Source organism: Halictus rubicundus, chromosome 9 (genome assembly GCF_050948215.1).
Source record: "Halictus rubicundus isolate RS-2024b chromosome 9, iyHalRubi1_principal, whole genome shotgun sequence".
Taxonomy (NCBI): Eukaryota; Metazoa; Arthropoda; class Insecta; order Hymenoptera; family Halictidae; genus Halictus; species Halictus rubicundus.
Genome location: NC_135157.1, coordinates 18,001,337 through 18,024,659, shown reverse-complemented (window position 1 = coordinate 18,024,659; position 23,323 = coordinate 18,001,337). Strand labels below are relative to the sequence as shown.

The 23,323-nt window shown below is 45.1% G+C and overlaps 8 protein-coding genes across 9 annotated transcripts; 6 read left to right on the top strand and 2 right to left on the bottom strand.

Moving 5' to 3' along the window:
• The first annotated feature begins 551 nt into the window (after window positions 1-551).
• On the top strand, window positions 552-4,040 carry LOC143357130 (kinesin-like protein KIF18A). The gene is made up of 2 exons (XM_076793382.1): window positions 552-3,585; window positions 3,788-4,040. Exons 1-2 carry the CDS (start codon window positions 989-991, stop codon window positions 3,828-3,830), a joined length of 2,640 nt encoding a protein of 879 aa, XP_076649497.1. The 5' UTR covers window positions 552-988; the 3' UTR covers window positions 3,831-4,040.
• A 301-nt stretch (window positions 4,041-4,341) lies between these two features.
• Window positions 4,342-6,118, bottom strand: Mrps35 (mitochondrial ribosomal protein S35). Its single transcript, XM_076793412.1, has 4 exons — window positions 5,995-6,118; window positions 5,491-5,770; window positions 4,732-5,354; window positions 4,342-4,645 (listed from the first exon to the last, which is right to left on the bottom strand). Exons 2-4 carry the CDS (start codon window positions 5,600-5,602, stop codon window positions 4,376-4,378), a joined length of 1,005 nt encoding a protein of 334 aa, XP_076649527.1. The 5' UTR covers window positions 5,603-5,770; window positions 5,995-6,118; the 3' UTR covers window positions 4,342-4,375.
• Window positions 6,119-6,227: 109 nt separating this feature from the next.
• Parvin (beta-parvin) lies at window positions 6,228-8,600 on the top strand. The gene is made up of 5 exons (XM_076793411.1): window positions 6,228-6,484; window positions 7,015-7,278; window positions 7,382-7,776; window positions 7,975-8,218; window positions 8,284-8,600. The coding sequence occupies exons 1-5, from the start codon at window positions 6,367-6,369 to the stop codon at window positions 8,358-8,360; spliced, it is 1,098 nt and encodes a 365-aa protein (XP_076649526.1). The 5' UTR covers window positions 6,228-6,366; the 3' UTR covers window positions 8,361-8,600.
• Window positions 8,601-8,727: 127 nt separating this feature from the next.
• LOC143357149 (uncharacterized) lies at window positions 8,728-13,128 on the top strand. The gene is made up of 10 exons (XM_076793420.1): window positions 8,728-9,494; window positions 9,862-10,292; window positions 10,415-10,584; window positions 10,671-10,773; window positions 10,997-11,289; window positions 11,377-11,624; window positions 11,725-12,112; window positions 12,193-12,309; window positions 12,407-12,709; window positions 12,819-13,128. Exons 1-10 carry the CDS (start codon window positions 9,244-9,246, stop codon window positions 13,023-13,025), a joined length of 2,511 nt encoding a protein of 836 aa, XP_076649535.1. The 5' UTR covers window positions 8,728-9,243; the 3' UTR covers window positions 13,026-13,128.
• Window positions 13,129-14,016: 888 nt separating this feature from the next.
• On the top strand, window positions 14,017-15,736 carry LOC143357146 (pyruvate dehydrogenase E1 component subunit alpha, somatic form, mitochondrial-like). Its single transcript, XM_076793414.1, has 3 exons — window positions 14,017-14,674; window positions 14,742-14,915; window positions 15,068-15,736. The coding sequence occupies exons 1-3, from the start codon at window positions 14,579-14,581 to the stop codon at window positions 15,560-15,562; spliced, it is 765 nt and encodes a 254-aa protein (XP_076649529.1). The 5' UTR covers window positions 14,017-14,578; the 3' UTR covers window positions 15,563-15,736.
• Window positions 15,621-16,093, top strand: LOC143357002 (uncharacterized). Its single transcript, XM_076793119.1, has 2 exons — window positions 15,621-15,857; window positions 15,944-16,093. Exons 1-2 carry the CDS (start codon window positions 15,621-15,623, stop codon window positions 16,091-16,093), a joined length of 387 nt encoding a protein of 128 aa, XP_076649234.1.
• Window positions 16,094-16,153: 60 nt separating this feature from the next.
• On the top strand, window positions 16,154-20,490 carry LOC143357129 (uncharacterized). Of its 2 annotated transcripts, none has more exons than XM_076793381.1 (6): window positions 16,154-17,245; window positions 17,554-18,159; window positions 18,232-18,404; window positions 18,510-19,256; window positions 19,327-19,854; window positions 19,944-20,490. In XM_076793381.1, the coding sequence occupies exons 1-6, from the start codon at window positions 17,179-17,181 to the stop codon at window positions 20,481-20,483; spliced, it is 2,661 nt and encodes an 886-aa protein (XP_076649496.1). In that variant the 5' UTR covers window positions 16,154-17,178; the 3' UTR covers window positions 20,484-20,490. The 2 variants fall into 2 exon arrangements, with proteins under 2 accessions (XP_076649496.1, XP_076649494.1); XM_076793379.1 differs by having other exon boundaries at window positions 16,155-17,245; window positions 19,327-19,857.
• A 204-nt stretch (window positions 20,491-20,694) lies between these two features.
• On the bottom strand, window positions 20,695-23,066 carry LOC143357145 (leucine-rich repeat-containing protein 59). The gene is made up of 6 exons (XM_076793413.1): window positions 22,167-23,066; window positions 22,005-22,064; window positions 21,807-21,929; window positions 21,531-21,744; window positions 21,248-21,448; window positions 20,695-21,163 (listed from the first exon to the last, which is right to left on the bottom strand). The coding sequence occupies exons 1-6, from the start codon at window positions 22,254-22,256 to the stop codon at window positions 20,886-20,888; spliced, it is 966 nt and encodes a 321-aa protein (XP_076649528.1). The 5' UTR covers window positions 22,257-23,066; the 3' UTR covers window positions 20,695-20,885.
• Between the last annotated feature and the right edge of the window lie 257 nt (window positions 23,067-23,323).

Below are 23,323 nucleotides of genomic sequence, written 5' to 3'. Positions count from 1 at the left end.
ATAAATATACGCATGATATGTACTTTATATACATACATATGTAGATGCAAATGCAATGATAGATATCAATGCTCGCTACAAATTATATACATATGTACAAACGCACTGAAGTACAACATAAAACGATGATCATCTACAATAATTATAATATATTTAATTATTATATATGTACATATATTTAATTATATTATTATTATTATTATTATTATATATGTAGGGTCTATATGATTTTGAAAAATGATTCCTTCGCAAGAAGTATTGTTATAATATATGCAGAAATAGACACTACATCTGCATAATGTGTTGAAATTATAGGAAAATTTATGCGGAGGGAAACTTCTTGTATGTATGTAAGTTACCCTAAATCGTTTGAACTTTGTAATTTACAGTTTACAGTTTACAGTGATTCGAAAAACATGATTTTGACATGAATAAGTATACCATTCGATTCTACCGAATAACATAATTTCCAATAAATAAAATATTAATATATAACATTTCTAAAAGTAAGAAGTTTCTTTCATTTAAATCATTTTATAATGATTATATATCGAATAGTTGGCGCTTTTTTTTACATTAGCCAAACATACATATCGTATCGTTAGTGGCAGGAAGTCACATGGGACTGTGGGACGGAAGAGGTGCGAGGAGACTTTGTCTGTTGCACAAAACGATTCGTTGACATTGTCGCTTGGTGCAATAATAAAAATATGTTATTGGCATCGATTCTGGTGTAATACGGGTGATCGAAAGGAGATGGACAAACAAGTGCAAGCCAGGAGACTTCTGGTGAGGCACACACTGGCACGCAGAGTACATATATAGATACTTGACTTTCACTGTTGGTATCGATGTTCTTCAGATTGGCAAAACTGCTTTCAAAGAGACAGTCGCAGTACACACACGCCAATTTGAATTTCAAAACTTGTCTTGCCGTCAACGGTTACCGGTGAGCGTTTGAATGTGAATTCGTGAAGCTCGCTATAAAATGCTTAACAAGAAACACTTGGCGAAAGCATTTTCGCCGAATAAACTTAAGAAAGGTACAAAAAGGCCACTACCGACAAACGGAACGAAACCGGGTACGAGTGGACCGGGTACGAGTACAGCATTAAACATACAAACCCAACCTGGATCGCAAACAAGTATTAAGGTAATTGTAAGAGTTCGACCGCAGAATGAACGTGAACTGCAAGCTAATTGTAAAAGCGTCGTTAAAGTTTTCGACGATAAAATGCTAATTTTTGATCCGAAAGAAGAAGAGAATCCATTCTTTTACCATGGGGTTGCACAAAAGGGCCGAGATTTACTTAGAAAACAAAACAAAGAATTGCAGTTTATTTTCGATAAAATTTTCAACATGCATTCTACCAATAGCGACGTATTCGAAGGAAGTACCAAAGATTTAATCGCTAGCCTATTGGATGGCTACAATTGTTCTGTATTTGCTTATGGAGCCACGGGTGCTGGTAAAACTCATACGATGCTTGGTAGCAACGAAGATCCTGGCATCACCTATCGAACGGTAGCAGAATTGTTTTCTCAAATAGAAAAACAAGGTGAACACCGTGAATTTAATTTAGGTGTGACATATTTAGAAGTGTATAACGAGAATGTACAAGACCTGTTACATAAATCAGGACCTTTACATTTGCGTGATGACGGCAGATACGGCATTATAGTTGCTGGTCTCAAGATAATTGGTATTCAAAGTACCGAAGAGTTATTATCTCTTTTAGCAAAAGGTAACAAAAATCGTACTCAGCATCCTACCGATGCAAATAAAGAGAGCAGCAGAAGTCACGCCGTGTTTCAAGTTTACATTAACATTAGCAACAAACTGGATGGCCAAGTAAGGCAAGTGAAATTATCTATGATCGATTTGGCTGGATCCGAAAGAGCCTCTGCCACAGGATGTAAAGGAGCAAGGCTCAAAGAAGGCGCAAACATTAATAAATCGTTACTGGCTCTTGGAAATTGTATCAACAATTTGGCAGATGGCGCAAAACATATAACTTACAGAGATTCTAAACTGACACGATTATTGAAGGATTCACTAGGCGGGAATTGTCAAACGATTATGATAGCTAATGTCGCACCCTCCAGTTGGAGTTACGAAGATACTTATAATACTTTACGGTACGCGGACAGAGCAAAGAAAATAAAAACGCACATAAAGGACAATATTATATCCTGCGAGATGCACGTAACAACGTACATCAAGATGGTGGAGGAACAAAAAAAAGAAATAAATTATTTGAAACAAAAACTACTAGCTTTGGAAAGCGGATCGGTGGATGTAGCAACGACGTCTAAAAACACAAAGATAGATACGGAGATGGAGAACAAACTGATCCAGTTACTTAGCAAAAAGAAAGCTTTGAACGAAAAGATCTTGTCGTTGGAAAGCGCCGATAAAATATTATGTTGTAGAATTCAATATAAAAAAGCAGCGGATGAGAGATTACATAATCTTATAGCAACTATCGATGACAACACGAGTTCAGAAGAACATAACGTTAGCGGTAAGTTGCGGGTAAATAAATCTGCGCAGTACTTTGAACGACAAAGAGATTCTCTAAAAATACAAATGGAATCAACATGGAAGGAATTGTGCTGTTGCGAAACAGAACTACAGAAATTGGAAACAGAAATCAAATCGCAAAAAGTTGAAAAATTGGAAAATATAATTGCTTTAAGAACTTGTGAAATAGAGAAGGCTAGATTGCAACAACAATACGAGCACATGAAAAGAATCAATAATCTCCAGCAATGCGAGATGCAGTCCAATTATTCAATGACTAAAACACTGAGTACAACATTGCAAAATTATTACAATATAATGAAGAACAACGGGGCAATAACAGATGCGATGACGGACGAGTTTAATCAAGTAATGAAGTCGTTGGAAGGTGTGAAAAACATCAAATGGTCAGACATGGAAACGGACGATCACGAAGAACAGTTCCATGGCATAACTTCTTGCCTTCTTAGTACATCCGACTTGGTAGATCCTCTCAAGTGTAAAGCACCGACATATACGACGTGTTCGTTGGACGATCAAAATCTAGATAGCTGCCCCAAAGATACCTTAAATGCAACTTTTGACGCATCCAGTGCCAATGCAGATAATGTCTCTAATAGTCATAATGTAACTATTACTTTGCCAGACGATACAAATACCACTTTTAACAAAAGTATAACGAAAACAGGTGGAAATGCAAAAAGAGAAACTAGTAGGGATAATAGCATTCTGAAAAAGGCGGGAAAGCGAGTTCTTGTTGATAAAAATCATGGAGATGGAATGAAAACACCGACAAAGCAACAAAAAAAGATATTCCAGAAAGACAAAAGTACAATAGCTACAATAGGGATCAAAGGTAAAGAAAATAAACATGAACAAAAAACACACCCATCAATGAGTGCAAAAAGCATCGCTACGTTAAATAAATTGAAAGCGGAAAAACTTAACAAGGATAGCTTTGATATGGATTCAAATTCAGCAGCCTTCAAAGTGATGAGGGGAAAGGAAAGACGCGGATTAATGACGACTCATCCGTACCAGAAGCCGAATGGAAAACAAAAGTAAGTATGAAAACTGATTGGAAGTACAGAAACAAACTGCGATAAAAACGAATTTTTGCAAAGATTTAAAACTTATAAGAAATTAACGTGCATACTAAATAATTGTCAAGGATAGCACATCTGAGACCTTGCAATAGCAAACAATGTATTCGTTGTTAGTGTACATAGAAAAGTAATAATGGAAAGTTCTATATCGTTACAGAACCGTTCCAGGACCAACTCCAGCTCAAGTACGATGGTTGTAATGGTTCATAGTATAGCGTAAAGTGTATATAATTATTTATATTTATGCCAGTAATAAGCTATGCAGAGAACTGGCTAAAGAGTTTTTATGTGTACCACGATATAAGTGCAAAGGTTATTAGCGTAGAATTGCCTTATAGTATTTCTACAGCTTGTAAGACTGTTTAGCAACGTTGTCTTGACAAATGTAATTGTATTTTGCAATGTGCCTTTTTTACGATACAAGAGACTTCATAATTTACGCAGCGCGTCCCAGCTGGGAGAATTTTAATGAATCGCTTGAAAGACCAAGCATGAAATGGGCAGAGATAATAAACGAATTTACGAATTTGAATTTACTTCAAACGGTATTGACTTTCTTCGATGTTGTGTGTTGTCAAGTAGAATAAACAAGAAACTTGCAATAAGATGTGTCATCGATTAACACACAATAAAAAAGAGTGAATAAAATTATTATATTTATGTTGAATTTTTCATATAACTGTCACTTTTGTAATAACAAAACTGAAAACTACACTGGAAACTTGTAATATATTTATTAATATACTTATTCTGCATCCTCTTCATAATTGAGATTTAACACATTTTTAACAGCTTTTTTGTACTTTTTAATTGTAAAATGATCTTCTCCATTGTTGATTAGTTCCGAAACTGCGATCTTGTATTCCATTGAATGCGGTATCTCTTCGTAATTAGAGTCCGTTGGTGGGTTCGGCCAACAAAATATGGTCACTAAAGTATTTCGGCTCTTACCGTTATCCCAGTCATAATACTCCATATCTGCGTCAGCTTTTTCACTTTCCCATGGTTCGACTCGCTGGAACAATGAGTGGTATTGTCGACGAAATTTTCAAAAAAGTTCTTTACGCATCGAATGTTTTACAATGGCAGCCTATGACTTACCCAGGATATATGGTATAACGCTGTTAGGAGATAGTTGACGTAATCCAAATTTTGCTTCTTAGTTGGACACCTGTCAGCGGTTATCGTTAATATATCTGTTTCAGGATTGTATCTGTCTCCTACCAATCTAAGCATTTTATCTTTAGCGTGAGAATCTAAATGCAGAGAGGATAGCTTTACTCTCAAATTCACTATTCTCGCAAGAGGTTCTCTTATCGTAGGAGAGGAGTAGCAATAGTCAGAGGCGATTATTTCAACGGGGAAATGTTTCTCGCAATCCTCGTCCGTTTCTAAACCCTTTGGCCACTCTGTACAAAATTGTTTTAGTTCTTCGCAGTGTGCGTTCACCGCGGGTGGAGTAAGATGTAAGAAATTTGGAATTTTCATGAGTTCCGCGTTCGCGTACTTATCTGGATGTGGATTTTTATTATGTTTATATCCTTGTCGTATAGGAAGTGGTACGGTTGCAGGATGAAATGTACGAGCAGCAGGCCAAAGCGCTTGCCAATTTTGATCTACAGGCATTGTTTCCTCTCTCGGTTGACTCTTTGGTAGTCCATCCGACAATACATTCCTTTTCAAATGTGTTTTCTTCTTTGGTAGTAATTCTAATACTCGAAATTCTATGGAAGATAAATAATAGTAATAATAATATCGTAAAAGTTCGATAACATACAAAATCTAATAATAACAAAATCTAGTATGTCATAAAAAAATTGATCTATTCAGGTTAAAATTCGAATGAAAATGTGACAGTACCTTTGACGGTGTTTGTAGTTTTTGTCGCTGTGCAAAACAGTGATGTTAATTTTATGATATTTGTGCCTCTTTGAACGATGTTACTCTCAAAGTTTCCCATTAACGATATCATTTTGTCGGTGAATTGATTTCTCACTTAACCTCAAATCCGTACGTTGCACTCCATAAACAGCCAATTCTGCTAACTGCTAACCGCTCGTGCGCACTTGCACTTACACAGTGCACTGCGCATTCTACAATTCTACACTGTTCTACACGCATAAGCAGCTTTGGTATTGTGCTGTAGATGGCATTGTAGGCGTTTTAGTTAACGTTTCTTCCCTCTCGCACATCAGAAAACTCAATCACTCAATGCTCAAAAGACCCAACGAGCCAACGAGTAACGAGAGGTTAAAGAAGGAAGGAGAAAATTTGTCTTCGCTTTGATTGGCTGACAACTCGTTACAAGAGATGTATAATACTATACAATAGGTATGTATGTAATATACATATATGTATACTTACACAATTAACACAATGCATACTTGGTGGTCACGTGTATCTAGGCAGTGATGCGGTGAACTGTGCAAATAAACAATACTACACAAGATATGGCGCTCCCATTCATGGGTGTGACTCTCGGTGATTCGGGTGGGGTTTGCAACTCTATATACATAGATGCTTTTGACTGCTTTTGATCGTGGACCGTGGACGTACCTACCAGTATCTACTACATATATACTTACTGATACTTACGTGGATCGTAGGATTGTGGATCACCGTGGATCGTGGATGTATACTCGAGCCTGGAGCTCAACAGTCAAGGCAGTGGGTCAAAAGTTGGTATTTCGAGAGATGACGTTCGAGTAACCTGCGGTTGATCGTTCAAGTTTCGTTATGGCTTCACCACGTCCTAAATCACCGCGACCCCCGATTTCTGCAAAGAAGGATGAGAAGGAAGAGAGTTTCTGGGATAAAATTGGAACGTTGGGTCGAAAGAAACGCATGAAGGAAGGTACGAAAGTATCGAGAAAGTTTCCTCTAATATCGTCGAGTACGTAACCTCGTTCGCTATTCTGTGTTCGTTGCGCGTCGAGCGAACCTCCTTATATGGCACGAATCGTTTACGTTTACAATATGATTTACGCGTATCTTGCAGTATGTACTATGAAACATTATCGATAAGCGAACCTTTAACTAGAAATTGTCGAATATACACACAGTAGATAAATTATGTTTGATATTTTGTCTGTCGTGTTTGACGGCGTGTTTGTGGATACACCGTCGAGCCTGCGACGAATTTATTTTGAATATCTCATCCGGTAATCTGTGTCGCTACATATAGGTAGGTAAGTACGTTATACACTTTAGCTTATCGGTGAACATTGATCTACCGGTATGTATTCCATGTGAATAATATAACAATAATAACATAAAGATAAAACAAAGTAATAAGTAGTAGCCGATGGAAATTGTCCATAGTAGTTTATATAAAAAAAATCTCATAGAAAATTCCGAAAAAAACTTGTTTGACAATTGTTTTAGTACAAGAAGTCCAAGAAGAAGGAAAATATGCCATCGATTCGCCAGGGTATGCGGCTAATCCCGAGATGCCGCCAGAAGAGTACGCGCTCGACGAAAACGAGGAACGTTCCATGATAGTACCTAGGTCTATGGAGGATTCGAAGCTCAAAGAGTTGATATTCGTGTTGATCGAATGGATCAACGACGAGTTGGCCGATCAACGGATTATCGTAAAAGACATCGCGGAAGATCTTTACGATGGACAGGTATTACAGAAGCTTTTAGGTACGCTGATGTTTCGAGACACAACCACGAAACGATCGTTTCGATCGTGTTCGAATATGTTGGATAGGGAGAAAGTGATTGATTGGTCGAATTGAATTTTCAGAGAAACTGACGGGGGAGAAATTGGACGTTCCCGAGGTGACTCAGTCGGAAGAAGGGCAAAAACAGAAATTGGCGGTTGTTTTATCGAGCGCGAACCGCGTACTCGGTCGTTACCCGCCTTACAAATGGAGCGTGGAGTCGGTGCACTCGAAAAACATTGTCGCTATTCTGCATCTACTGGTGGGCTTGGCGAGGCAATTTCGTGCCCCGGTTCGATTACCGGAAAGAGTGGCCGCGCAGGTTGTCGTCGTGCGGAAAAAAGATGGCCAGCTAACTCATAGAACGGTCAGGGAGGAAATAACGTCGACGTACGATGACTTGGGAATGCGTTGCGAGCTGGATGCTTTCGACGCGCTCTTCGACCATGCGCCCGACAAATTAGCCGTCGTAAAAAAAGTATGTTCACGCTTCGTTCACGATCCGTTGACGCTTTAGGGTCGGGCTATTCCAGTCGGTCCGGATCCTAAACGCTAAATACAAAAACAGGGTTACCGACAGTAATTCTGTCGACAAAATATGTTCGACCCGAGTAGTATAACCCGACCCTTACGGATCTCTCGTTCAACCGTATTCCAACGTTGTTTCGCCTTCCAGTCGCTGATCAATTTTGCTAATAAACATTTGAGCAAAGTACACTTGGAAGTTACGGATTTGGATACGCAATTTCACGACGGAGTTTTTCTGACTCTGTTGCTCGGACTTCTGGAAGGATTTTTCGTGCCTCTGGGTAGCTTTCATTTGACTCCGAAAACTCACGACCAAAAAGTGCACAATGTCTCGTTCGCTTTCGACATTATGCAAGATATCGGGCTGCCGAAGCCAAAGGCCCGACCCGAAGGTACGTATTTACTTTTCCTCACGGGGATACGCAGCGTATATTAAACTGTTACTCTTTCTTCACAGATATCGTAAATTTGGATTTGAAATCAACGTTACGAGTTCTGTATAATTTGTTTAGCAAGTACAAAGGCATGAACTGAACCGAACCGAACAGAATAAGAGAATCGCAGCGACAAAAGGAATAAACGACTAACACCGCGATTGCAAAGTTTACTAATATACTAACCAAAGAGTATATTCGAGACACGGATAAACCGTGTTGTTGACACTTGAAATTTGTATACTTGCATATATGTATAGGGAATCGGACTCAACAAAGAAATGTATCTTTTAACGTTATCTCTTTTTCGAAATATTTTATGAAGATTGTGCGACCATAATAGTTGTTATAACTGGCGTTTTCAACGATTCCCATTCAATCTGGCAAACGTTTTGCGTAGAAATAAGAAATCGATGATCCCGAAAGCACCGAATTTGGTCGAGAAGATCAATTCGAGGGTTGAACAAATGTTAAATTTCGTTTGCCTTTAGCGACGCGTTATGTCGCGTTCGTTGCATCGGCGAATATGCATATTACGGAATGCAACGATACGAATAAATGACATATGACACGAACGAGGCAGCTAACATAACGTAGCGTAACGTAATATAACGACTTTGGAAGACCGAGCTACCGTGTTCGTTGGATGAATCTAGGCTGACCGCGAACAGATGGTTGATCGTGATTTCGTCGAAGATGTGACCGGAGCACGCGACGTTGCGACTACCGTAAGATTGAAAGTAGAACTCTAGTTTCGGTCGTTTTAGGCGGCTCGGAAAGGGAAGAGGGAAGAAGGTAGCAGGAAGCAGGAAGCAGGAAACTCGCAGTCTCCGGTGTTCGTACGAGCGCAACGGTACGCACACTTTATACTGTATACGTAGCGGTTCCAAGAGATTCGATTCGCAGCGTTCCGTGTAAAGCGAGTCGATATCTTGGCAACGTCTCGCGTAATTATTCAGAATTTCGAACGCGAATCTCAAACAATGTCGGAAATTCAAAGAGAATCGAAAAGTGGAGTTCTCGGCCGGGACGGGGGTAAATTCAGCGAGTACGCTAACACTTTGCGCATCGTTTTTAAAAGGTGGACGTCGATCCGCGGACAACTTCGCGTCGAAAAATTATACGAGGAAGCGGAGGAATTGATTTTGCCGAGTAACGAAGATTGGCGACAGCGCGTTTATTACGGTCTGGTCGAGTTGCAAAGAGCATGCGACAAGGAGATCGCGATCAACAGGTAATTTGAATTTTCTTTCGGTAACCGGTAATATTCGCATACTCGCGTATACCGCGGAGTTTCGACGCGTCGCGGCGGTGATCGTCTGAAGTACTCGTTTCGACTGGTCGTTGATAGCCAGAATCCGTGTTATCTTTGTCGACACGACGTCAAAGCTAGCGATGAAACTCTACCTTCTACCGCCGTTTACCAGATTTCGTTCCATTTCTTTTGGTTCGAATCGGTGCATTCTCTCGCGTCGCCTCACAGTCGGGATGATTCGTATCGATCCGCGTCAAGGCTGTGAACAATGAGGGAGTAAGCAATGGATCGCGGTCAATTAAACGGTATCGTGAAAATTAACAAAGTTGGTGATACCACGAAAAAGGGTTGGCGAAGTCGAGCCGACACCGGAAGCAGAGAAGACCAAAGAGGAACAGGAGGAGGCGGTAGAAGAAGCACAAGATGACGAGGGAAAGCGGAAACCGGTGGAAAAGTCACGTTATTGGGAATGGGAGCCGCGAATTCACGAATCCTCGTTCTGCAAAGCGGAAGGAGAAAATTGCAAGGCTGTGGAGACGAGGGGATCGGCGAGCTCGGCGAGGATGGAATCGGAAACAGGATCGGGAACAAGATGGAGAATGAGCGTCGATAGGATCGCTGGCTCGATGACGGAAGCCCGCGCGACCAAGCCGGGTTGGCGAGTCACCGATATCGTTTTGGCTGCGGAGGTGCTGCGGAAAGAATCGACGTCTCTCGTCTATTCGGACGAAGCCGAGATGCGTCGAGTATTTGGACTCGTTTACGACGTGCTTAGGTGTAAGTTGCCGCCGACCGTTCGAAAGTATCGAAAATATCGATAAATTCAAGTTTCACCATTTAAAGATACGTTTTCTTTCGCGTTTCGTCTTTCCATGGCGCACCGTCGGGTATCCTCGCAGACAAGAAGATCTTTGGTCGGGCTTTGGAGGAGGTGGGGTTTTGGCGACGCAACGGCACGCTAAAACCTCGACGAAAGATCGTCTGGTTGTTGCTGTACGATATGCAAGGAAGGAAATTTTCGAGACGCGGCGAAATTGACGCTGTCGAAGAACGCGAAAAGATTTTTCAGGTAAAGGTAAAACTCGACGGGAACGGCTTTCCCGCCGAGATCGACCTTGTTCTACCTTGTCTTCGGTCGTTTGTTTTTCGATCCAGGCTGCCGGTTTGATGGACATCGAAGAGGCTTTGCTGGATGCGAAAACCCATCTTGCCGCGAGTATCTCGCGGTTGCGTATTCGCGGTTCGGCTCTCAGTCTCGGTGAATAGCATAGATAGCATAGATTGTTTTGGGTGGTTCTTTGGGAATTTATACGAATAAGAAAAGGAAATGTCGCTCCTTGTCGGTTTTTGTCGCGTCGCGATACGGGTATAGAGAGGCGTGTGTGCATGCTCTAGACTATCCTATACGATGATCCGTACCGTGACGTGATAATTTGTACCGTGGTGTTGGCGTGGTGTACGCTGGGAAACGCGACGCGAAGACAAACTGCTGCCGGCGCGTTTGCGGAGCATCGAAGGCGTCGCTTGGGGTGAACAGGCCGAGGCTGCCGCGCTCGCCTCCGGATGGGTCAACTCGAACAAGTTTGCCAGCAAAAAACAGTTTCTCCAAGAGATGTCCATGCTGAATTTATTCCTCTGCGAGAACACGTCGGAGATGACGGACAACCGGTACGCGTTCGATCCGATTTGTCCGAAAATGATTGAACTGCCCGAGGGAGCGCGCGAAACCTTGGCTCGCTCCAGTCTCGTGCGCGACCATCGTTTCGTTTTTCTGGTGAGTACCGGAGCTAATCGGGCGGACCACGATCTTTCTCGATACGAGGCAAAAATACGCGTTCTATTCTATCTGTATATCGAATAGGAGAGATCGTTGTGCCTGGGAGCGGCCGCTCTGGCGCGAGCGATGCGCGTCTGTCGGTTTTGCGGGCCGGTAGTACTGACGCACGCCCTAGCGCCTCGACACACCGGCTATTTGGCCGAATTGTTGCAAGACATCCAAGACGCCGGTCGGCTGTTGGCTTTCGGAACTGGCGAACATCGTGCCGAGTACGAGACGTACTTGAACAAGCTCGGCGTTACGTCGCAGAGATGTCGCGTGTTTTCCGAAAAGTATATTCTCTCTCTCTCTCTCTCTCTCTCTCTTTTTTTTTATTGTCTGTGTACTGTACTTTTAGTTTCGCGTATTTTCTGTTTCGTTCGCTTCGGCTAGATACGTGTCGCCCCCGGCAACGGCCGAGTTGGACAGGGCTACCGTGGTTCTGGCGATCCCGCCGTGCAGTTACACCGGCGTTAAAGATATCGTCGATCTAGCCGTGGCTCGCGGCGGAGACGCGGATCTTCTCGAATCGCTGACGGACGCTTGCGTCGCGGACGACGACGATCCCAACGACGACGTTGCTCGAGAGATCGGGCAATCGCCGCGCGCTCATTTGGCCGATCAAATGTCGACTTTGAAGTACGCGTTGACCAGGCCGAACGTTCAGTTCGTTATCTACGAAGCGCACACGGTTTTACCTTCGGAGACGACGGAAATGGTTCGGCGAGTGGTCGACTACGCGAATCGAATGGCCGTGGCAAGACACGTCCGCGATCAGCCGGTAAGCACGATCCTCTTCCTTCACCTCCCCTCCTTCACAGGATTCGCTTTTCGATGGTTCTACGCCGCGTTTCCTTTCAGTCGAAGAAAAAGTCTTCGAAAGAAGAAGGGGAATCCCGCGGCGAGTCAAACAAACAAGTCGACAAACCGGAGCAGCTGGACGACGATGGGACTTTCGCGGCATTCGCCAACGTTGTCGTAAGCCTTTCCAAAGAAACTAATGTTTATAAAATTGTAGCCAATCGCGATCGGGACCATTGCTCGATCGGTTCAAACGTTTCCGTCGAATTCGAAGGTTCCGGACAGCGATCTCTTCGAGGTTGGCATCATCGACGACATTTACGGGAAGAACGTTAGCGGCGCGTTAGATCCGGGATGCTTCCTCGCGGTGATCAAAAGGAAAGAGATGATGCAATTCGACTCGTTGTTTATGATCAAAGTGGCCGAATCGAAGGGTTTGTTCGGTGATCCGAACGAACGCGAACCTCGAGAAAAAAAACGCGAACCGGTCGCATCTGAGCGCGATCGCGATCGCGACGGCCCGATCGGATCCACACTGGTCAATCCTCGTAAACGAACCAAACGACGATTCGACAAGGTATTCCTGCGTAGAAAGCAACGCAGCCGTTGTTGCGTTTCGAAAGACTTTTGCTTTTTTACAGAACATTTTGAGGCTACTCGAACCCTTTATTCTTTGGTTCCGATAGATCGAGCTGGAACGATTGATAGCGCACACGCACTGCTCGTTGACGAGAACCTTGAACGAAAATCCAGTCTGTCCTCGGCAGGAGCGACTACGAGCTGCGTACGAGAAAAACAACCCGCGGGTACGCGAAACACAGGGACGCGGCCATTGTCGTCGGAGGAGGAAAAACGCAGCTACGCTCGTAAACGTTTCCCTCGACGACATTTAGTTGGCCAAACGATCGGAATCGATCGTGATTATCGCGATCGTCTCGAATCTCGCTTTGTTTCGTTTGATCGCGTCGCGTCGCGTCGCTCCGACTCCGACTCCGAATCCGAGAGAAAATGCTCGATTCAAAAACTGCCGATAAACTAACGCGAAAACTGTCGTTGCGCCTACAATGCGATGCTTGACTCCCGTCGACGTTTCGCGTGCATTGCCAGGTGGAGCCGTTGAGAAGATTGTCAGGAGGCGAGAAGGCGACAATTTCGCGTGATCGCTGCTGTCGTGACGCAAAGATCGTGAACGCGTCCGCGTCCATTCGCAGCGAACCGTCTTTTTTAAAGAAAAAGGCAGGTAATCGTATAAAACGAAACGAAACGATCACGATTCACGCGATCACGCTTTTGCGAATTACGTTTCAGCAACAATTGCGAGCAATTTATTCGTTGTATTCGGCGTGCACGGAAGTCGATGCACTCCAACAGCGAGCAACGTCCAACTCTGAAGAAACTCGGAGTTCAACTGAAAAATCGCCCAAGTGTTCGAGACCGAGTACCATTCGTTCGCCGACACGGTAACATCGATCATCGTGTACAATTCTCTTCCTACCGGTCTCCCTACGATCGAGTTTCGTCCTCGAGTCGACCAACGCCGACGGAATCTCGAGCCGTCTCGATATTAAATACTTTTTTCTGGTGTAGAAGCGATCGGGAACGAGCCGTTTCGTTGAAAACTGTACTGAGACCGCGGATTCTGGCCCGAGCGCTGCGACCTATACCATTGGGGAGCGACGCGGAGGATCCTGAGGAAAAAACTGTTCGAGATCGACGCCGGTCGTTCAAGAAACCGACCAATTCGGCTCGACGGTCTCTCGTTCGAGTTTCTCCTCGTCGGTCTCCGAAATCCGATACCTGATACGCGTTGCCTGACTCCGCCTGTTACTGACTTCTTTCGAATAAAAAATACAGTTACGAACCTGTGCGTGTAACTTGTTTTTAAAAGGTCTTACCGTTCCCATAATATCAAAGGAACGTCGAATTATCTATGACTGAATGCAACCAGCCTCGCGTGCGATCGCCCAATATTCGTGTCTTTACCGACTTTATCGTCTGTGCGTGTTACGATAACTCAACATCGCTAACACAGGCGTTCGTAGGTTAATAAAGATTTGCAATGGTAGCGTTCCTCCGGATTTTGGAACGCGCGCACACGCACGCACGCACGCACACGCACACACACACACACACAGAGAGAGAGAGAGAGAGAGAGAGAGAGAGAGAGAGAGAGAGAGAGAGAGAGAGAGAGTGCGCATGGCACAGAATATATAATCAGAATCGAGTATTGAAGCTAGATTCGCGTAACACGGAGCGAAAGAATGTTTCGCCTCGACCAAGACAACGAGAGGCGTAATATTCTTTTCTAGATTTCACTTGAAAGAAAGACGGGTAGGGTTGAATCGCGAGATGTAGAATCGGCGAACGAGCACGCCATCGACGAGTACATGGCACGCGGCCGATTTGCGTCGAAAAGTTGGTTATCTAGAGGAGCCTCGAACGAAAAATGCATTGTTCGCGACTGTTGCGAGGTTACGCGAACCTCCAGCGTTTCCCCTTTGTCCTCTCCCGGGGAATGGAAAAGCATATTACGGCCGAAACGGTAACGTCTCTATAGTTGTAAAAGCTGTAAGAGAGAATACGATTCGAATAGTTTCCACTTTGTTCAGAAATATGAGCTGTATCGGCTGGATAGCGGACCGTCGTCCAAGGCGACGATGACCGAACAGGAAGCCGTTTACGCGCTGAAAACGATGAACTATATCAGACGGATGGAAAATAAAGCCGCGGAGTTGTATAGAACACGTCTGATCAACGGTTTTCTCCATTTGTATTCGGGCCAGGTAAATGGTAAATGGTAAATGGTAGATGACCGTTGACGCGATCAACGTCCGGGGGAGTAAATCGAGTCTAATCGAGTCGACTCGGATCGAGCCAAGCCAAACGAAGCGAAACGATTCAACATGGTAAAACGGATTTGGTCTGGATTTTGCAGGAGGCGGTGGCCGTAGGGATGAAGATGTCGATGAACGAAGCCGATAGTCTGATAACAGCTTACAGGTGTCACGCATTCGCGGTATTGTTCGGAGTGTCGGCGCGACAAGTTCTGGCGGAGCTGATGGGTCGACGAACCGGAGTTTCCGCGGGAAAAGGCGGTTCGATGCACATGTACGCGACGCGATTCTACGGTGGCGACGGGATCGTCGGCGGCCAGGTGCCGATCGGCGCCGGATTGGCCTTTGCTCACAAGTACAATGGCACCGGAGGAGTCTCGTGGACGCTCTACGGCGACGGAGCCGCGTCCCAGGGTCAGCTCTACGAAACGTACAACATGTCGAAACTTTGGAATCTGCCGATGGTCTACGTCTGCGAAAATAATCGTTATGGAATGGGTACGGCGGTGCATCGGCACTCTGCCAACACGGCGTTCTACGCGAGGGGAGATTTGATTCCAGGCGTCAAGGTGAATCGAGAGACGAATCTTCCATAATCGTTCCTGTAGTCGCGCTCGCAGCCCTGTTTCACCGTTTTCTATTCAGGTGAACGGGATGAGTGTAGTGGACGTACGCGAGGCGGTAAAATTCGCGAGGGACCACGCTCTCCGAAACGGTCCCATCATTTTGGAAATGGACACGTATCGATACTACGGGCACAGCATGAGCGATCCAGGGACCTCTTACCGCACCAGAGAGGAAATCAAGCAAATACAGGCAGAGCTGGATCCCATCACGTTGCTCGGCAAGCTTGTCGTGCAAAATGGTTTGAAAACCGAAGATGAAGTCGAAGCGAGTATTCTCCGTTTCCGTTTGTTTTTCTCGAATATTCCCGGTTATCTTGTACCGCGCATCAATTCGTTTCCCTTTCGAAGCAGGAAATACGAAAAAGCACGTGGAAGGAGGTGGACGAAGAATTGGAAGTGGCCAAAGCGGATCCACCTCCGGAGGTGACGGAAATCGCGACGAACGTATACGTAAATACATTGGAGAAGGCGCGAGGCAAAGTTCCTTGGCAAACCCATTGATGCTCGACGACGCATCGTCGGGGCTGAATTACTCGGCCAATAAATCTTTTCTCGACTGTAACCGTGGGTTCGTTCGCTTGCTCGCTCGCTTGTTTTAAAAGGTCTTCGAAGAGCGAAAGGAACAACAGGCGATGGAATGCAAACTGGCTGTTTGTTTCTCGGCGACGGGCTCTGGCGTCGTCAATTGGAATGATCAATTAAAACGTCGTTTCGTGTAGTGTTCGTGCTCGCGCTCGCGCTCACGACCGCGCCTTCGACGGAAAGAGAGAAAAGATCGCCGCGGAGAGAAATACGGCCGAACAGGGTGAGTCAGCCGCCGCGTCTAACCGCGTCGTACCGCTCCGGTTGAGGCAATGGAGCAACAGGAAAGACGGTGAGGCGACAAATTTCGAGGAGGAGCGACAACGACGACGACAGTCTTTGCGGGAGTCGGTCGAGCGGACTCGACTCTACTCGACTCGTATCGCATCGCATCGCATCGCATCGCCTTCCGCTGCTCCCACGTGCCGCGTTGCTAGTTGAATTTTAACAAGACAACATCGAAGCGTTAGCGCGAGTTGTCTCCCTTTGATATTTCTCCCAAGGAGATCGGAGATCGTGAAAAAACCTAGTGTACAAACGGTGAACGAGATTCGGAAGTCAACGGAACGAGCCTTCGAAGTTGTTACGATGCGTTCGTGGCTCGATTCGACGACGTCGACGTCGCACCCTAAGACGACAAGTTTTTCTCGGTTCGGCGAGTAACCGAAGCTACCGCGATCGCTACCGGTCGAACCGGTAATATCTGGAGCGCGCGTTAACAATTTCCGAAACTAAAAGTGCTGCGCTAGCGATTCGTCGAGTAATCGCATCGCTCGTTCGATGCGTCTTTTCCGGGACGCTTTATGGAATGTTCTGCTATCAGCCGCGTATCTGTCACCGCATCCTGCCACGCGATTCTACCACTCTGAACGAACGATCGTAGCTTCGTAACACGGACTTTTCTATAGAAAAAACGATTTCATTTTGTTTGGTTAATTCTCGCTCGATTTCGACTTTCGGCGCGTACGGTCCTGGCCTACGTTCTTACCTTGCGGGCAACGATCATGCGGACCGTTCGATCGAAAAACGTAACCATGGATCTCGACCGTGAGCTTACCGGAATATTTCGAGGTAAGTGTTGTCTCGGTCTCCGATCGATACATTTCATTACTCGGGTCAAATCTGTGATCTGCGTCACGTTCGTTCCACGAGCTATCTTGTTTTCCTATCGGATAATTATCGCCCGCGTAATTACGGTGGAAACACCAATGATCGGCGGCGATGATCGATGAAATCGAGGCTGCTGCTACTCGCGGAACGAGCGCGAGCGATCGCGCGTACGTTTCGAAAGCGACCCTTGCGTTTTCTTCGAAAAGAAACCAGTCGAAACAAGGATATGGAAACAAAAAAATGAAATGGGGGAACGGCCCTGTTCGCAGAAGTGGTGCAATTTTTGGAGTGCCTGCGAGAGATCAAGCTTCCGGTCACGTTGGAAAATCTTCGAAACCATCTGCTGATACGTTCGAAGCAGACTCTGACGACGTTCATGGTCGAGAGATTCGGGACTCGGACCTCTCCCGAGCCGTACTTGGACATGAATCCGGCCGCGGTCCGGCCGAAAGGTTTGATACCAACCATTGAAAAGGGAGGCGAACTCGAGGAATACGTGGGAGCGGAGGAGCCACAGAAGCAGAGGCAGCAACAAGATTATTACGAGAGTTTTCAAACGGTTGAAGCGAATCATGCGGCCGCGGCGGCGGCGGCGACTTTAGTCCCGTACGCGTCTTCCTCGGCCTCCTCCGCTTCCACCTCCGCCTCCGCCTCCGCCTCCGCCTCCGCCTCCGGCATGATCGCGAGTAAGGCTACTCAAATCGCGAGCCAACAACCACAGGCCAAAGACGAGAAGATCGAGAACACGCTGATAGAGATCTATGCGAGCTTTCCGGCGGCCGAGGTCAAAAGTAAATGTCAAAAGTGCGGTCCGCTTTACAGAAAAGAGGGAAAAAAGCTGTTCGTTTTCGAACAGTACCGAACGTGCTGGGTCGGTAAGTTGCCAAATCGAAAACGTGAACGATGACGGAAACTGAATTGTAATACGCGACTCCCGTGTGCCATAGGTTTGGTCGGATCGCATCTACTCATCTACGGAAACGACCGAGACAGTCGACCGCACATGGTTCTACCGATTCGCGGTTACATGGCTCGTGCAGCGCCCAACACCAATCCCCGTGACCAACGAAAAAGCGAATCCACTTTCGAAATCTTTTGTCCCGGCAGCAAGACCTTCCAGGTGAACCAACTTTCAGCTTCGAACCGATCAACCCGATGAATACCGATAAACAGAGTCAATACAGCAAGGTTGGTTTCTTCTGACGTCGATCGCGGTTTTTTTCAGTTTGTCGCGAGAACACCGAAGGACATGGACCAGTGGGTGGTGAAAATCTGTGAATCGAGCACCGCCGGAAGAAACGAAACCATAGAGTCGCAAAAAGTTTCGATCGCCGCGTCGTCGGAAACCAACGCTCGCTCGAGCCTTGTTCTCGATCTCGATCTCGATCCTGCTCGCAAAGAGGAACAATACCAAGACGTAGGGTGTTTCGGCGTCGACAAGCCAGAGTCGGAAGTAGCTGGACAATTTGTCGGTACCGTTGTCGACGAACACACGGCCGACTCAACGACTAAGAACGCGCAAGTGGATCTCGCGAATCTCAATTCTTGTTCGGTGCCCGCTATCCCCGTTTCTTTTCCTGGCCCTCCGTTGCCCGCACGAATCCCACGCAGATTACCGTCCCTACCCGTTCGCGGCTCTTCCACCGTGACATCCTATGTGCCGCAGGACGAAGAAGAAGACGACATTTATCATAAAATCGAAGATTTCAGAAACGAGACGGCGGCGCGAACACACTGCTACGGCAACGTAGCTACAAGATGCGCGAAAGATTCGAGTACGTCGAGAAGATCGAAAAAGAATTCGGAAAGCAACGCGGGACGATCGATCGGTTCGCGAACCGAAGCGATATACGGCAACGAGAACGAGAATGAAACGGAGAAGGCGAACGAGAACGATACTGATATCGGTAACGCAGCGTTAACCGACGAAAGTCGTACCGACGAACGAGACGAGTCTTACGACGACGTCGAGGTAATTATGTTTCCTGGTTTGATTCGTAAACGATTTCGATAAATTATTCATTTAATATCCGTGTGCGCAGAGTCTGCTTTCTAGATCGGGGCCAAAACCGAGCAACGAACGATCGACGATAGCGAACAAAGCGGGGGAATCGACAAAGTCGCCGCAAAAGAAATCCTTCTTGGGCCGCGTACGAAGTTTAACGGAATCCCCACGAAAAATCGAAAAGAAAACAAAAGGGAAAGCTATTACCCCACCATCCGTGGACACCCAACGGTTATCCACCTACGACGATGTATCCGGTTTGATCAACGTTCAGCAGACTAAACGAAGCGTCTGCTCGGAGGAAAAGAAAAAGAGAGAAGAGAAAGAAGAAGATGAAGATGAAGAAAAAGAAGGAGAAGAATCAGAGTACACTTGCCCGCCTCCACCTAGACCGATTTATGCAAACCCTCCTGCCGTTGCAGACGCGACCGCGACCGCAACCGCAAACGCAACCACGACAGCGATAGCGACCGCAACGGCGACCGGTGAAGAAGAACTTTACGATGACGTCAGTTCCTGTCGAAGAAATTACAAAGAGCAAGATGCGCGGCAACTGGACCGTGTCGTGGTGAGAACGTTGCATTGTTTATTACTTTCCACTATCAACGCGTAACCGTTTCCTTTTTTATTCCTTCCTTCTCCATGAATTTTCAGGAAACCCCAACGAAATTAAATCACATTCGGGAATCTGCTCGACGGAAACTCGACAAATCCGTGCCAGGCGACGACAACGATCGACCAAAATCCCAAACGTCGTTCGAAGAATCCGAACACTACCAAACACCGCGTCCAAACTCGAACTCGAACTATCGCGAGCACCCTGTCGCTCAAGAGGAGGAACTTTACGACGATATCGCTATACTCGCGGAGTTTACGGCACGACAAAAAGAATTTCGGAACAGCAGAGACAGTGAAGAGGCTAGAGAGATTAGAGCGCAAAGCAGTCCAGAGAAAAGATCCTGGAATCGATTCGTCGGTGGGAAAAGGTCGAAAGCGATTGATTCCGCTAGAAATCAAGAAACGTATACGCCTCGAAACTCGAATGGAACCGAGTGCGTGGACGATCTAGCCGCGACTCGAATGAACACTTTCCAAAAACTGATCAACAAAATGGAGAACTCTCTCGGCAAGGGATCCGTTAAAGCAACACCATCGATGTTATCCAACAGGACGCACGTGATTGACAACGCGTAACGATGGCACAAGTAGGAAGGCGGAATTATCCCGAATTTTCTCTTTTTACGAGGATCGTAACAAAGATTCGCAAGAACCAAAGATTCAAGACTAATGCATGTAATTATTTCGATAAAAATGAACCTCTGGTGCACGAGGGCGTTTCGTATTTGTAATCGTTTTTAATTTTTCATAATAAATAACGGAATCCTTGATTCACATAATAATAATGGTGATAATAATAATAATAATAATAATAATAATAATAATAATAATAATAATAATAATGACGATGTTGGTAATATTAATAACGATACCACGGACTATAAGATAAAAATTTGCATACCGGTCTTTTCATTTGTTCTGCCCGAGGCGAACGACGCGACATTATAGCTCGATGTTTGATCGACGTTCTGTAGAAGTCTATTTACTCGGAAAATCACCAACATCTTCTCTAAACCTGCTTTCATAGACATGGTACAAATCTTTGTAAATGCCTTTGGTCCAGATGGTTGCGGTCCGTACAGAGGAGTGAAACGTATCGATGCTCTGTTTTTGGAACGCTTTCAAAGGTATACCCGTGTTCTCTTCTATGTAGTTGAAGAGCGCAACACATCGCTCCGAGTACATTGGCAGAACCACGGTCAATGGTATGCCGATAATGAAACATAGAAGGAAAAGTCGTACGATCGTGGATTTGCCTGAAAAATATTACGGTTTCGTTTGAACTATCACGACGATAACGATAGAGGCAGAAGAACCGGATTGATCGGCAATATATTTACCTTTCCTTGCACGTTTTTTGTCAACGTACGAGTCGTTTTCTTCCATCGTCGGTGATTCAATTTGACTCGTCTCTATTTGCGACTCGTCGCTCGAAGACCGATGTCTACCTTTATCCGAGTTTTCTGTGCTATCCTTCCCTGCCAGTTTCTTCTTTTTCTTTTTGCCAACTTTTTTCGGCGATGAGCTATCGTTCTCTGCACCTATCGGCGATAAAACATTAGCGATATTTACAATACTCTGTTGGATGGTCTAAAAATTTCTGTTCACGTTTCAAGGTATTACTTAGAACGGCATTCAATCTTCGCAATTTCTCTTCTTCGATACTGAGTTTCACGCGCGACAGATACATGACGACGTTGCGAGCGCAAGCTTGACATTCGCTTAAATTACTGCAAGGACCCGCTACGCTTGCTACCGCCGGAGTCAAGGGATTTTCCTTTAAGTCCAGCCATCTTAAATTCTTCAATTCGCTTAAGCTAAGCGGTAGTCTGCTTATCTGTAAAATAATGCTTCTTAGTATACGTAATCTGCTAGATCGTTATACTGTGTTGACTTTACCTGATTCGCATAGAGATCTAAATGGCGCAGTTGTTTCAACTCTCCAAAATTCTCAGGAATCTCTGTCAACATGTTTCTGCTGAGATCTAATTTGGTTATTTGTTTAAGGCTGACAAAGGTACTCTGAAACAAATGATCGTCGATCGGAACTATCATTTCGCTAGAAAAGAATCTCTAGATACAGGCATCAACACTTACGGGCAAGGAAACCAATAAATTGTTTGATAAATCTAAATGCGTTGCTTTCTTGATAGTTGCCTGCAAAATGAGAGTTCAGTGATTATTCTATGATTTGCTGTACTATTTTCTACTATTTGTGGGATGGACCCGCATCTGTATGTATTCAATGAATTTACTTACGATTTCTCGAACAGGCACTTCTTTCAGATCGCATAAACTAAGATCCAACGTTTCATCCTTTAGTCTGTCTTTAACGTTTCTTAAATTCATTTTGACTTTGACGGTGCAGGAATTTGCTCGATTAAACGAATAAGGCGACAACGTATGGAAGACTTTTTCTATTTCGTGGTTTTTCGTGGCTTCACCTTTCGACAAACAGCATAAGAAAACGATAAGATAGTTTGTTATCGCATCTCGCCCGAACAACAAACAATTTCATACTCCAATAAGGTGAAGAGGATCTTAACAATGATGTTATGATCCACGTGGCCCATAGGCAGACACCAATCTACAATGCACACGACTGTCAAATTCAAAATCTGACCAACGATCGAACAACTTTGCAAATTGTACGAGTATTGGCAGTACTTGCACGTTTATCATAGAGTATATAGTATACAGAGTATACAGCATTTTCACAGCAGTCACTGCTCTATAGATCAGTGAGGTGCTGAAATACTTACTATGGCACACTCTGTAGTATTCTGTGATGGTATCACGCGTTATGCGACTCATGCGGTACACAGTACACACACCAACACCAGATGGTACATGCCGGACGCCAGTTGTAGGGATTTATACTCCCGGGGGATTTACGAAGCTTCGGGGAAGGTGGGGGAAGGTACCAAAGGATGTAGCCTACTCTACATTTTTATGGAATTACGTGTCAGGATGTTAAGGCTAGAGATGCGTCTGATCTAACAGCATCTAACAGTAAAGCAAAGAATACACGACGAGGTACACCTCGTGTCGCAGTACGACTGGAAGAGTGTAACGACGAAGAATAATTGACAAGGAACGCCTCGTATGACTGAGCGACTCAGAAAGCTTTGGGCTGAGAGCAACTCTGCCGATGTACGTTTCGTGTAACGGTCAACTGCTGGCGTAAACCAGTAAACTGCAGTATACTGCGAGCGAACATTGGGAGCAGAAAAGATATGAGAGTGCTCACGCCCGGGGTTTCGGCGTTCCCACTTTTATGTTATCGCCTTTTTAGCATGGAACAGAACCATGTCTACTTTTTTCATGGAACAGAACCACATCATCTTTTTAACCAGGATTAGGGGGCAGCACTGTATCGGGAACGCCGAAACCCTAGCCGTGAACACTCTCATATC

Bases quoted from the DNA above. Each gene is read 5' to 3' on its own strand.
- LOC143357129 (XM_076793379.1), top strand. From the start codon at position 17,179: ATGCGGACCGTTCGATCGAAAAACGTAACCATGGATCTCGACCGTGAG. The intron at 17,246-17,553 runs GTAAGTGTTGTC...CCCTGTTCGCAG, and splicing joins GCTTACCGGAATATTTCGAG to AAGTGGTGCAATTTTTGGAG. The intron at 18,405-18,509 runs GTGAACCAACTT...GGTTTTTTTCAG, and splicing joins CCGGCAGCAAGACCTTCCAG to TTTGTCGCGAGAACACCGAA.
- LOC143357146 (XM_076793414.1), top strand. From the start codon at position 14,579: ATGCATTGTTCGCGACTGTTGCGAGGTTACGCGAACCTCCAGCGTTTC. The intron at 14,675-14,741 runs GTAACGTCTCTA...CACTTTGTTCAG, and splicing joins AGCATATTACGGCCGAAACG to AAATATGAGCTGTATCGGCT. The intron at 14,916-15,067 runs GTAAATGGTAAA...TGGATTTTGCAG, and splicing joins TCCATTTGTATTCGGGCCAG to GAGGCGGTGGCCGTAGGGAT.
- Mrps35 (XM_076793412.1), bottom strand. From the start codon at position 5,602: ATGATATCGTTAATGGGAAACTTTGAGAGTAACATCGTTCAAAGAGGC. The intron at 5,355-5,490 runs GTACTGTCACAT...TATCTTCCATAG, and splicing joins AACTACAAACACCGTCAAAG to AATTTCGAGTATTAGAATTA. The intron at 4,646-4,731 runs GTAAGTCATAGG...TCATTGTTCCAG, and splicing joins CGTTATACCATATATCCTGG to CGAGTCGAACCATGGGAAAG.
- Parvin (XM_076793411.1), top strand. From the start codon at position 6,367: ATGGCTTCACCACGTCCTAAATCACCGCGACCCCCGATTTCTGCAAAG. The intron at 6,485-7,014 runs GTACGAAAGTAT...CAATTGTTTTAG, and splicing joins AAAGAAACGCATGAAGGAAG to TACAAGAAGTCCAAGAAGAA. The intron at 8,219-8,283 runs GTACGTATTTAC...CTTTCTTCACAG, and splicing joins GCCAAAGGCCCGACCCGAAG to ATATCGTAAATTTGGATTTG.
- LOC143357002 (XM_076793119.1), top strand. From the start codon at position 15,621: ATGAGTGTAGTGGACGTACGCGAGGCGGTAAAATTCGCGAGGGACCAC. The intron at 15,858-15,943 runs GCGAGTATTCTC...CTTTCGAAGCAG, and splicing joins AAACCGAAGATGAAGTCGAA to GAAATACGAAAAAGCACGTG.
- LOC143357145 (XM_076793413.1), bottom strand. From the start codon at position 22,256: ATGAATTTAAGAAACGTTAAAGACAGACTAAAGGATGAAACGTTGGAT. The intron at 22,065-22,166 runs GTAAGTAAATTC...CTCATTTTGCAG, and splicing joins AAGTGCCTGTTCGAGAAATC to GCAACTATCAAGAAAGCAAC. The intron at 21,449-21,530 runs GTAATACCTTGA...TATCGCCGATAG, and splicing joins AAGATTGAATGCCGTTCTAA to GTGCAGAGAACGATAGCTCA.
- LOC143357149 (XM_076793420.1), top strand. From the start codon at position 9,244: ATGTCGGAAATTCAAAGAGAATCGAAAAGTGGAGTTCTCGGCCGGGAC. The intron at 10,293-10,414 runs GTAAGTTGCCGC...GTATCCTCGCAG, and splicing joins CGTTTACGACGTGCTTAGGT to ACAAGAAGATCTTTGGTCGG. The intron at 12,710-12,818 runs GTATTCCTGCGT...TGGTTCCGATAG, and splicing joins CCAAACGACGATTCGACAAG to ATCGAGCTGGAACGATTGAT.
- LOC143357130 (XM_076793382.1), top strand. From the start codon at position 989: ATGCTTAACAAGAAACACTTGGCGAAAGCATTTTCGCCGAATAAACTT. The intron at 3,586-3,787 runs GTAAGTATGAAA...ATATCGTTACAG, and splicing joins AAGCCGAATGGAAAACAAAA to AACCGTTCCAGGACCAACTC.